The sequence below is a fragment of the Magnolia sinica genome, chromosome 8 (genome assembly GCF_029962835.1).
Source record: "Magnolia sinica isolate HGM2019 chromosome 8, MsV1, whole genome shotgun sequence".
NCBI classification, from domain to species: Eukaryota; Viridiplantae; Streptophyta; class Magnoliopsida; order Magnoliales; family Magnoliaceae; genus Magnolia; species Magnolia sinica.
In genome coordinates this window covers 67,544,593-67,558,135 of record NC_080580.1, presented here as the reverse complement: position 1 = coordinate 67,558,135, position 13,543 = coordinate 67,544,593, and the positions used below count along the sequence as shown (strand labels likewise).

At 43.0% G+C, this 13,543-nt stretch overlaps 1 protein-coding gene and 1 pseudogene across 1 annotated transcript; both read right to left on the bottom strand.

Annotated features, from left to right (window-relative positions):
* Window positions 1-6,620: 6,620 nt before the first annotated feature.
* LOC131254297 (serine/arginine-rich splicing factor SC35-like) lies at window positions 6,621-7,160 on the bottom strand. The gene has a single exon (XM_058255289.1). The coding sequence runs from the start codon at window positions 7,158-7,160 to the stop codon at window positions 6,621-6,623; it is 540 nt and encodes a 179-aa protein (XP_058111272.1).
* Window positions 7,161-12,543: 5,383 nt separating this feature from the next.
* On the bottom strand, window positions 12,544-12,917 carry LOC131254296 (nucleoside diphosphate kinase 1-like; annotated as a pseudogene).
* Window positions 12,918-13,543: the final 626 nt, after the last annotated feature.

The window sequence follows — 13,543 nt, the reverse complement described above, 5'->3', positions numbered from 1 at the left end:
CCCAAGCCATCCACCTGTTTTGCCAGTGTGGACACCACCATGATGTATGCCGTCTATTTGTATGGTCCGTTATGATGCACGTATTGTATATTTATACTGGACCATGTGATTAAACTCACCTTGATGTATAAGGGCCTATGGGTCGAGGCCCAATGGGATGTATACAAGGTCTATTGCATTGTGTGATTCCACCATGGGTTATGTAATGACATTAATGGCGGGCCATGCCTTAAGAGCAATGTTGGTTTGACGTCCACATTGTAAGAATAATGTTGGTTAAATGTCCGCATTATAACTCTCCCTAGGGCCCATTGATAGGCCAGAACTTGTTGTGTGTAGGCCATCAAGGCCCATCTTCGTTGTGAGGATAGTTCATCACCATATAAAATGCTTAGTATAACTCCATGATTCATGCCCATATGCATCATATGTATGCCTGATATGAGAAATGTTTGATTATAGAATATGCCATTGGGCAGACTATTTACGGGACTCCTTATGAGACGGAGTGCCCCACATTATCGCACAGTACGTGCAGGATTGCTGCACGACTGAACAGTGTGACTCATGCATCTCGCATACATGTGACTTGATCATTGTACGCCCTAGTGACATCAGGGCCGTGACCTCCACAGGCACATCGTTGATGGCTAGATGGGACACCGAAAATATTTAGTTCTAACACTGTGGGCACTTAGGATGTCCTTGGGTGAAAATTCTAGAACCTCCGAGGCCAGGAGAAGCCCCAACGTCTAGACTGAGTGAAACATGAGCACCCGAGTGTCGAACACTAATAAGCCGCATCTCTCATTGTGTCGTGGTCGGTTGGGAGGGGGTGTGGCCTTATTCGCCCGAGTGAGGGGGCTATAAGCTAGGCTGAGTATGACTAGCTCATAAATGGGTCCGCTATCGATGAGCCGAGTAGGTATTGACAAGCTACTGGTCAGGCGGATAGTGAGGTCTATTCCACTCGCTCGGCTGTGCAGCTAAGGAGGAGGCAGTCGGTGTCGAGTGTAATAGACCCCGGCGATTTCCTCAGAGAGCAACCGTACTGATATGTGGACTTATTGAGCAGGAATTGCATATCATTCATTCATTCATTCACTATCCACTCAGACTGGTGGTGTGTAACTATTTGTAATATGTAACTTTGCATGGCCAGGATTTCTGTTGGGCGCGTGACTAACCTGAGATCAGGAGTTTACCACATTGAGTCAGACTATCCAAATTTAGGTATGAGACTGGTTTGGATAGAAGTCCCTTGTGGTGAACCCCGTAGCCTGCGATACTACGTACTATCATCCCGATTTCACATTCCAGCATGGCCATTTCATTCGCACCACATATTACATTGCATCCGCAGTACTTAGCATTTTGAGTTACTATGTTTTTGCACTTATATGACCTAGATGAGGTTGATGGTGTTCGTGACTCGTTAGGATTTGCATATTGTATTGCATCCTATGCAATTGTTATTGTCTTATTATGTTTTGCATCGCATAGCCTTGGTACGACTGATAGCACTCATGGACTTACCAGTATATTTTCGCTTACTCTGATATCGTATGATTCATGATCTTGTCAATGTTTCCGCTTATCCCGATGATGTATGATTTATGAGCTTTATGGTATACTTGACACTTATCTTGTGCACACACTTTCACCACCCTCTAAGATTTTGTAAGCTTATGCACGATAGATGCGTGCAGGTGATGTTAGGTTGCAGCAGCGTGGAGCTTGGAGCATGTAGTTCACTTATGGAGCTTGGATTTGACATATATTTTTTCCTTTTAGCATCTTATTCAAATGATTATATTAGTGGATATGTGATGATGATGTTGCCTTTATGATTTGGGTAAACTTGTGGTTGTGCTTATTACGAGACAAAAGTACATTGGAAATCCTCCTTGTAAGATCCCAGGATCGGAATCTGGCATGTGAGTGCCGGGATCCGAGAATGGGGCATTACGGAAGCTGTCGGCGTCGGATTCGGCGATCGGGAATTTTGTAAGCCCGTTTTCCAAGTTTGGGGCGTGACATAGGGCAATGTGATGACAACTCCTCCAATGGAGTTTTTTCCTTCCCTCTGCCCTTCCCCAAAGAAAATCTGTAAATCTATTTTCCAAGATTTTGAGAATACCAGCTGGAACGTGTGTAGCCGCAAGCGTATGGACAGGAACGCTAGCCAGGACGTGATTGACCAACGTGGCCCTACCTGTCATGGAAAGGAACCTTGCTTTCCGGCCACTAATTCGTCCATTAACCCTGTCAATCAACCTCTGAAATCGACTTGTTTCCGTCTACCCGCTGAAATTGGGACCCAAGATAGATCATGCTCTCCACTGGGGTAATCGAGCCTAGCTCCCTCTGAATGCTCGCGATTCTGGAAGCCGGCATGTTTTAAGGATGTATAAACATACTCCTATGAAAATTTACCTTCTGACCTGAAATCTGCTGATACCTGTCGAGGAAGTGCTTAACTGCTCGAGTGGAATGGATCCCACCATTAAGGAAAAGAAGTGTGTCATCGGCAAAAAGGAGATGTGAGACCCGATTACCTTGTTTTCGACCTTTGAACAGGAGGCAATTTCTTTGGTTTACCAGGTCCTTAAAGCCTCTCCCCAGAATTTTTGATGCCAGAATAAAAAGGCTTGGAGACGAAGGGTCACCCTGCCGTAGTCCCTGAGTGGATTTAAAGAAACCACTCACCTCCCCATTAACTAGGACAGAGAACCAACAATTGCTCCAACAGCAGTCCAAAAGCCTGATCCATGGAGTAGAAAAGCCAAAACAAGTCAAAACTTTCTTCAAATAGGGCCACTCCACTCTGTCGTAGGCCTTTTTCATGTCCAGCTTGATAACAATATTCCCACCTCTCACTTTTCTGTTGAGTTCCTGAAGCATTTCTTGGGCAAGAGCAATATTTTCTGAGATGGAACGACCTTGGACAAAAGCACCCTGCTTAGGTGCAATGAGGGAAGGAAGGAGGTTGTTTAGCTGGATTGCAAGAACTTTGGCAAAGATCTTATACACCACATTACATAAGCTGATGGGGCGGTAGTCTGCGAAACACCTTGGAGCTTCCTTCTTTAGAAGAAGGGCTAGAAGAGAGAACGTGAAGGCCCTCGGCAAAGCGGCACCTTCAAAGAAAGCAATGACCGCACAGAGTAAGTCATGCCCAACAATCTCCCAACATATGGAGAAAAAGGCTCTAGTGAAATTGTCCGGGCCAGCAGCGCTGTCCCCGGGAATAGACCGAACCGCCTGTCGAACCTCATCTATTGACGGTTTAGCCATCAGACGGTTGTTATCCTCATCCGAAATCGAAGGCTGAATGACATCCCAGATGTCTCCCCCTAGATCAACCACCCCTGCAGAAAGAAGGGAGTGTTAATATTTGACAGCTTTCGCTTTGATAGCTGCCTGCATCGCCTCTGCCTTAATTCGAGGCAAATGGAGGAGATGAGAGATTTTCTAGCTCAGTTCGTTGCAGATGCATGGAAGTAACTTGTATTCCTATCCCCCTTCTCAAGCCAGTTGTTTCTAGCATCTGTTTCCAGAAAACTTCTTCGAGAAGTTCCAACTTAGATAGCGAAGCCCTAGCTTCCAAAATGTCGTTGTGCCTAGTACAGTCCTCTGTCCTTGAAATGTCACCTTGCTGGATCTGGTCTTCCAAGTCAGAAAGAGACTTCGCTGCCTGCTGGACCGCGTTGAAGATGTTGCCAAATTCAGCCCTGTTCCAGATTCTCAGTCTATCCTTCACAGCTTTCATTTTAACCAAGACATTGGTGATGGGGTTGATATCAGAAGCTGAGGACCACACATCTTTCACCAGAGGAAGAAACGCATCATGATGGGCCCACATGCGTTGGAATCTAAAAGGCTTCGGACCTACATATTGCTGTCTAGGAAAATCCAATAATAAGGGAGCATGATCTGAGTTATGTCGGGGGAGGTGGTGTACCTGGAACGAAGGGAAAGCATTGGTCCATGCTGTATTCATCAGCACCCGATCAAGCTGAGCCCACACTCTCGTCGAGCCTGAGTGATTGTTTGACCACGTAAATCTGCTCCCATAGAAGCCAACGTCAATAAGACCCGCATTGTTGATAGCTTCTGAAAAATCCCTCGTACTACCATTTGCGAATCTGCCCTTGCTACGAAGCTCATTCACACCACTGACCATGTTGAAGTCCCCGCATAGAGCCCACGGTCCCTGAACAGTTCTAGACATTGTTGCCATTTCCTCCCACAGCACACGCCTCACCACTCTTGAGCGGTTAGCGTAGACCATTGACAAAAGGGTAGGAAAGGAATGCTGTTGCATGGTAATGGATAGGGAAATCATCTGGTTTGATTTAGAAAGCTCTTGAACAAATTGATGATGTTTATAAAAGATCCATATCTTTTCACCTATGCCCAGGTTCGAGAAAGATGAGTGGAAGCCACTTCGAAGGCTGATCTGAACTCGTTTGGAATCTGTAACCATCGGCTCTAAGATGGCCACAATCCACCGGTTGTGTTCTTTGATGAGACGCTTCAAGGTTCTGATGGTGGGTTGATTTCCCACCCCAGGGCATTCCACACTAGAATCTTATCTGTCATGGGATCTGTTGTTCATCGCACCCCTTTTCTGAAGACGCCTTAATCTGGTAAGCCATACATCCCTGGAAGCTGCTCCTGCTGGATTTTTGAGAGTTTGTCTGGTCCCCTTCTTCTTGGGAAGGGTTTTGAAGCCAAACGCAGCTCTTTTCCTAATCTTCGCTTGTTTCATTAGACCATTCTGAGGCTGATCAGAGGTTTTCATCTCCCCCTCTACGACTTCGAGGCCAGGCATGTGGCGAAGAGGAATCTCCAATTGCTGGACTAGTTTGTTTTTTGCTGAGTCATCTTCAGCATGAGAGAAAAAAGGGGAAAGATCCACCACCAGCCCGTCTCTGCAGATAGGTAAAACTGCTGCATATGTCACCCTACTACTAACAGTAGCAGGGGAAGAGTCCCCCTCAGAGGATGAGCTCGAGCTGGGGACATCTGTAGGGCTTGTTGTGGTTTGAAATAATGTGTTATCCCCAAGTGATCTGGAGTGGAAGTGACCTTTGGAAATCCTATGACAAGGCTCTGAAATGTTATCTCTTATCCTAAAGTGCTCCCCCAGTTCCACCGAGAGGGAGCGAAATCTGTGCGATGCTGAAGTTTTCTTGTTACTAGGATTCCTGCTGAACTATTGATGTGAGACTTCCATATCCCCAGAGATGAGAGGGAGGCCTTCGTGGTGTAAAGGGTGCTGGTACTGGATACCCACCCTCTTGGAGGAGCTTGGCATTGTGTTGGTTGACCTGTCTTGTGTCCCTATATTAGTTCCATCTGCTACTGCCTCTTCTCTATCTGGGACTGCTGGCAGGTTGATAGAACTAGAGTTTGATTCTGGAGACTGAATAGGCATAATGGGATCGCCTGAGTTTGGAATCACCAGTCCCACCACTTGGATGCTGCTCTTGTCATTGATAAATAGGGTTGAATCTATCTCCACCAGGGGCCTCCAGCTAGATATGGGGAGGTTGAGCGTTATAGGGGTGATGTGTTGAAGTTGTAGCATTGATGGGCTTCGGCAGGAAGAAAGTGTGTTACCTGTTACTGGAATCAGTTCGACTCTCTCGGGCTCCGGGTGATAAAGCTGTTGATCATTGTCGGGAGAGTGCTCAGCCTGTTGGGTAGCAGACTGAGTACAGTTTCTGCCAAAGATTTCGGTGGGGTCGCAAGCAGTCTCCCGGTTCACATTGTCCTGGTTACTTATTCTATAGGGGCTCTCAACTGCATATGGACCGTTACCACCAATTGGTGGAAACCCCTCTGTATGTGGGACTAAAGCCTCAGTTGAAGGGTGCGAATCAGCTTTGCTGAGTGGGACTTTGGCAATTTCACAAATAGTCGGCGGGTGTGTTGGAGAAGGCGACCGAGCGGTTCTGAAATTCTTGAGGACCCAATCTTTCGTGCTCTCTTTTAAAATCTGCTCCTGTGGAGGGGTGTGAGACCGAACCAGGGGCGATTCCACCTCTACCCATATTGGATAGCAAATGGAAAGCACCCAGAGGTTTAGGGTTTTCTGCATGTTCATTCCCAGGCTAATAGCAATTCTGATTCTAACAAAGGATTGAAAATACCAAATTCACTGATGGGATCGATTTGTAGAACTCTGCCCAGCTGATTGCCCAGGTCCAATAGTACGGAATCCATCCAGGCGTGAGCAGGGATTCCGAACAGCCTCCCCCGCCGTCCATCTTGGTGAAAAATCGAGTCTGGAATCCATTTAGCTGCAAAAATAATATTGTTAGCTTTATGAAGATCAGAATCATTGAGGAACTCGTTGCAGGCTTGGTTTAATCTCCAGACACTTAGGATCTTACTGAGGGATATTCGCGTGAGCTCTAAAAGCGAAGGACCAAAATAGGACAGCTGCACCCCTTTTCGGATTCTCAAAATGGAGATGTTAGGGTTGGAGACTGTAATGACTACGCCTAATTCCAGCGATTTGAGTCTAGTTATGACTGCTCTGTTATCAACAACTGTTGTATTGTCCTCCTTCAGGAGAGTCTTCCTTGGGTGACTTGCATCGACCCTAGTCAGAACTTCCGAAAAAGAGGTGTTGAGGGGCTGGAGAGGTTTCTGTCTCTTCCTTCAGGAGGGTTTGAGGGATGATGCTGTTGCCCTTGCCCATAGCAGTGGTTGGTTTTTGTAGATCTATCGGGTGGCTCCTTCTTTTTAGCCCATCTCACCTCTACTATTCTGCCATCAATCCTTCTGCCATTGAAAACCTCCCTGGCATTTTTCACTTCCTGTTCATACCGAAATCTGACGAAACCATAACCCCTAGGTGTCAAGGAATAAGGGAAGAAGGGGATATATGCATCGAGCACCTTTTCGTATTTACTGAAAATCCGAAATAGATCTTCGCTAGAAGTATCGAAAGTGATGTTATGAATAAAGAGGCTGAAATCTCTGGTGTTGGGTGACGTACCCTTTAGAAAACCCGTGGTAACATTGGAGGGAGGGTTTCTACTTGAGAGAGGGGGACTGGTTACAACTGTAGATGGAACCCTCTTATGCGCAATCCACCATTCGAAATCTTCACTGGAGCTGCTGGCTCTGGCACTACCTTGCATCTACGGCTCAACCCTTTATGGAAAGGCGATGAGAAAGAAAAACCGTGGTGACGTGGGTACCTCTATTGATGCACTGGTTATGAGGGGACGAAATTCTGATCGAAACAGTGGATCTTCTTAATCGAGATCTAAATCCAAGGGAAATAACAATGGAAAGTTGAAGTGCTGGGACTGTAAGATGTCTAGGCACCTGAAGAATGATTGAACAAATCCTAAGGCAAGAAAAGAGAACTCAGATGCTTCTTTTAGGGAGGCTAACACTGTCGAGTCTAATGGAGGAACCAGTGGAAGTGATGTGTTGTCAGTGTCCATGGTCAGACACTTATACGATGATCATAAGGACGAGTGGATTTTGGATACTGGGGCATAATATCACATGACTCCTCATCAGAGTTGGTTCACCAGTTATAAAAAGTGTGATGGTGGCCAGGTATTTATGGATAATGATAATGTCTGTAATGTAGTGGGTGTTGGATCAATGCGTATCAAGATGTTTGATGGCATGTAGCATACCTTAACTGAGGTCAGACATGTTGCTGATATGAGGAAGAGCATGATATTTATTAGTGCACTCGAGACACTTTGGTGTAGATTCACCAGTTTCAATGGTGTCCTTAGAGTTTCAAATGGGGCACTCATAGTCATGAGGGCACAGAGGAGCAAGAGCCTTTATAGGTTGATCGAGAGCATTTCATCGGGTGGAGCTGCAACATCTATAGCAAATTTCACATCTACACGTATGTGACATGCATGTCTGGGTCATATGAGCAAGTGAGGCATGAAGGTACTTTATAACCGTTGTTTAATTCCAATCTTTAAAAGTTTAGATTTTAATATATGCGAGCATTGTATATATTGTAAACAATTTATGATATATTTTAAATTTGGTAAACATGTATGTAAGGGCATTCTTGATTATGTGCATTCTGACATATGGGGGCTGACACCCGAGATTTTCGCTGGAAGATTGTCATAGTTCGTCACGTTCATGTACGACTACTCAAGGAAAGTGTGGGTTTATTTTATTAAAAATAAATCCGATGTTTTCATCAACTTCAAGCAATGGAAGGCGATTGTTGAAAACAATTAGGGTGAAAGGTGAAGGTACTAAGAATAGATAACGGTGAAGAATTTACTTTAGGTGAATTTAATCAATACTGTAAAAATAAAAGGATCGTGAGGCACAACACAGTGCGCCACACACCAGAAAAAAATGGTGTGGCTTTGCAAATGAATCGAACTATCTTGGAGAGGGCCCGATACATGATTAGTAATGCTGGGTTGGGCAAAGAATTATGGACTGAGACCATTAATATAACTTGTTACTTAGTGAATTGGTCTCCTTCTACAACCATTGATTGTAAAATTATAGAGAAAATATTGAGTGGTCAGTAGGTAGACTACTTGGGATTGCGTGTGTTTGGTTGTAAAGCTTACTATCATGTACCATCAGTTGAGATAGGTAAGCTAGACCAAGGAAGCAAAAAGTATATCTTTGCTAGCTATGGTGGTGGTGTGAAGGGGTACAGGTTGTATGACTAGGTCACACGAAAAATCATCATTAGCCATGATGTCAAATTCGACAAAGGATCCATATTCCATAAGGATGTGCATGAGGAACCTAAAATTTTGGTTGTGAACATTCAGGTGGACACATATGATACTCAGGCTGATACAGATACGCAGACAAAGGTACAGGTAGAGCATCCACCTATGAGAAGGAATCCACCGCAGAATCCCAGGTTAACGACGAGATACAGGTATGACTCTAATGTCTCATATATCCTCATTATGGATAAAATGGATCCATTTACTCTTTAGGAGGCTCTTGATTAGTCGGATGCCAAAAAGTGGAAGGTTGTTATGGATGATTAAATGGACTCTTTATACAAGTACAAAACGTGGGAACTGGTGGAGCTTCCTGTCGGCCGAAAGGTAATCGGGTGTAAGTGGATATTCAAGAAGAAATATGATGATACAAGGTAAGGTTGGTAATGAATGGATACGCTTAGAGAGAATGTGTTGATTTTACTAAAATATTCGCACTGGATGTGAAGCAAGTATCTATCAGATTCATTTTGAGGCTGGTTGTCCAATACGATCTCAAGCTAGAGACAACGTATTTAAAAACTGCATTCCTGTATGGGAAATTAAAAGAGCAGATCTACATAAAGCAACTAGAAGGTTACAAAATAAAAGGGGTAGAGAATAAGGTTTGCAGGTTAAAGAGGTCGTTATATGGCCTGAAACAGTTGCCTAGGCAGTGGTATAAAAAGTTTGATTCTTTCATGATAAGTCAGAAGTTCACTAGGAGTGAATATGATCACTGTGTCTATTACAAGACACTGAGTGATGGCAAATTCATTTTCCAGGTTATGTACGTTGATGACATGCTTATTGCCAATCACAGCATGGTTATAATTAATTTACTGAAGACTCAGTTATTAGGGACATTTGAGATGAAAGATCTTGAGTTTGTAAAGAGGGTTCTCGGCATTGATATACATAAAGACAGGAAGAAGAGCAGGCTTTGGTTATCTCAGGTAGAATACCTTGAGAATGTGATTATTAAGTATGTGATGGACAAGGCAAGATCGGTCAATGTTCCCCACGTGACTCACTTCAAGATATCCTCAGAACGATGACCTAAAATAGATGAAGAAAAGCAAGTCATGTCTTGTGTGCCTTATTCGAGCGTGGTTGACAGCTTGATGTATGTCATGGTCTGTAGTAGACTGGATAATTCATATATGGCTGGCGTTGTTAATAGATACATGTCTAACCCCATAAAACAACACTAGCAGGCAGTGAAATGGCTAGTTCGATACATTCGAGGTACGCAAGACTAGGTCTTATCTTTTGAGAAATCAGGAGCCAGGCTAGTAGGCGATGTGGATTTTGATTACGCAGATAGTGTGGATAGTAGAATGTCGACTTTCGGTTACTCGCTTATGCTAGCAGGTGGAGTGATCAGTTGGATGTCAAAGCTTCAATTTGTGGTGGCTCTTTTCACAACTGAAGTTGAGTATATGGCAGTGACTAAAGCATTCAAGGAAGGTATTTGGTTGAGATGGATGATAAATCAGTTGGTTCTTTAGCAGGAGGTCGTGTCGGTTAATTGTGATAGAGAAAGCGCGATCAATTTGACTAAAAATTTTATTATCACTCATGTATTAAACATATTGATGTTCGTCATTATTTTATCTGACAGGTGCTTGAGGAAGGAGGTATGACTCTAGAAAAGATTCACACCAGCGTAAATCTAGCTAGCATGCTCACTAAGATGGTTCCCTCAAAGAAGTTCAAGTTTTGTACAACTTCTTTGGGCAATGCGTAAAAGGAAGATGGAGGATGCATGAGAAGCAATGGTGGAGCTATGACACAAGGAGGAATTAGAGACGAGGACAAGAAGCTATGAAGAATGAAGATTGAAGACATGATGGAAATTGTTGTTGATGTATCAAATCTTTTCAACAACAAGGTCAGTCGATGCCATTGACAGACCATTCGATGTCATTGAGCATTGTTCAATGCCATCAAACGGCTACTCGATGCCATCGTAAAAATCCAAAAATTTTTGTGTTAATTGTTGGACACTTTGGGTGTCTTGTTCAATGCCATCGACTGGGGTTCGATGCCATCAAAGGTTGTTTAATGACATTAATAAAATCCATGTTTAATCATTGAAACATTTTGGTGTTTAGTTCAATGACATTGATTATGTTCGATGACATCAAAGGCTGTTTGATGCCATCGAAGTGTCATTGAACTATTGCACAGAGTTATGGAGAATTGTGTAAGTATGGGATTTCTTTCCTATTCCAATTGTGATTCTCCTAGAGGCTATAAATAATGGTGTAATCGGGATTATGGTAATATATTAGAGCTTTCTAATTCGTTCCTAGGATTTTAAGGGTGTAGCTTGGGTGATTCGAGACTTATTTGAATTGGGTATTCTTTATCTCTTATAATTTCTGCTTTCATAGTGTATTATTGTCGCTTTGTGCAGTGGTTTTTTTCCCGAAAGGGTTTTTCCACGTTAAATTTGGAGTCTTTATGATTGGGTTTGATTGTGCGATTAGAATAATTTGCTTGATTCATCTTCGTGTGCTTCCACGGTTCCCCAACAATGATCTAGAGATTTTGAGGACCAAGGAATCGAATTGACTTCTAAGCCAACCTAGACGCAGTCTCAAACCCAGATTGTAAAAGGATGGCTAAACCGACATCAGGTCATATTCTATATGATATATGATTGGAATCAAGAGAATGGGAGATTTGGTCTGTTCGAATGACATATTAGTATCAGGAGTCAAATCCCTCTAATACTCCAAACCATCACCTTAGGGATGGTTAAATGTAGGAATTGCTTTGATCCGGACTGTTTAATACCTTAAAGTGGACAAGGTGGGCTACCAAGAAGTATTAAGTGGCCATGTTCGATAGAGATGTATTTAAGATTTTCACACCTTAATCCGGTTGTCTTCATCGGAGGAACTTTGGCGGTCCCAGGCCTAGTCTTTAGTGGACCACGAACATCACCGCGAAGGATCAGCTACGAAAGAAGATCCGAGAATCCAGTGAGCATGAAATCCTTTCTTTCTAAGGCAAGTCCCGATTTGCTAAGGGAGAGATTACATATCCGGGAAGTCCGCATGAAGGATCTATAAATCCAGTGAGAGGCTCTCACCACCTCGAAAAAGCTATAAAATAAGCACAAGAAGAATAGCTCGAGGTTTCACGCCAAACGCATCTATCTACTTTTACTTCTACATTCATGTCTATTTTACTTTTCCTAGTTTAGTTCGCAATTGCCCAGCGGCTCCCACTGCGGTATGTTTATCTTATGAGTAGGCTAAATATTTGAGACCTTAAGTCACCAAATTACCATGTTCATCTAAGTTCCGATTCAGTTGTCCATCTCCTGATCATATCCTTATGAACACCTGCCTCGATTGTCTATTCCAATAGGTGTACCAGGTATTTATCTAGTTTCTCATTTTTATTTATATATGGTCATAATGCACGATGATTGTAACATATCAAGTTATTAATAGCATTGATTGTGTTTAGCCTAACTTATATTCTCTTTTGTGAAAGTCTTTCATTCTAATTGACAAATACCACACTAAAGTGTAGGTGTAATAAAAAGTCTTTAAGATAGGCAATGCTGTATCTATTGGTACAAGGCAAAAAGAACTCATTCGCGAGGGCTAACCCATATACTCGCATAAATTGCCTGAGTACAGAGCACATTAATCAGTAGTAGAAAGGACCCTGAACCCGATCACGTCTCCAATTTGCCCATCTCGATGCAAGGGCACCAACAATTCAGTTATTCCTGAGGAAGACGGTGATGGACCTTATCACGTCCATCCCTGCATCACACGCTCTCAATAGAATCTCTCTCATGGATGATATTCATGTCGATCTGGACCGCAAAATTGCTACGGATGGTAACCGGAGCGAAGTCAGAAGGGTCAATGGCCCCGATGATCTTCCGGCCCGTCATGACGACATTCTTACCTTCCCAAACCATCGTGACCACCAGGCCGGAGATGACGTAATCAACGAGGCCAGAGAAGAACGGCTTGGAAGCTACAGATCTTCGCAGTGCTTCTCGGCGAACGGACGGTCCACGCTTATCAGCTTCAAACCTTTAAGAGAGAAGCCGTTCTTCTCAAATCTGCTGATAATCTCGCTAAACAGGTCTCTTTGAACACCATCGGGCTAGATCATGATAAAGGTCTGCTCCATCGCCTCTCTTTCTCTCTCTGCCTCTCTCTCTTTCTCATATACGAACCCTAGTTTTTTTTTTTTCTCTTGCTATTTTCATGAAATCACCAATTTTTTAACTTAAAAACCATTAAAATGATTTATTTATTTATTTTTTTAAGTTTATTTATTAATTTATAATATAATATTTTTACTAAGATTTTCCTGCTGAGAAAATCGTCATCTCCTAGGAAATCCCTAGGCCAAGAAACTGGTGAGAACTAAATTTGTATTTTAACTTGCCGGTTAAACTTTGACATGGAGAAACAATAATTATTAAAGAAAATTGCTAATGTCGCCTCCTTCACGTGATCTTAGCAACGTACCCAAATCTTTGTGAATGACGTGGGACAAGCGGGACTATCCATTCAATAGCACCAACGCCTTTCAAAGAACTAGTTATGAAACCGTATGGGATCAAGCCATGGTGCAAGAATCAGGCTGATTAGGTGATCCAAGCCAACCAGTAGAAGTAATTTTATTTCTTTTCCTTATTTAGTATATGATAGGTGGCATCGGCCTTTTTATGATGCTCACCCGAAAGCAATGTAAATCCAATTTTTTGCTACATATGAAAGCGCTTTCCTTTAATTTATATAAATAAAATA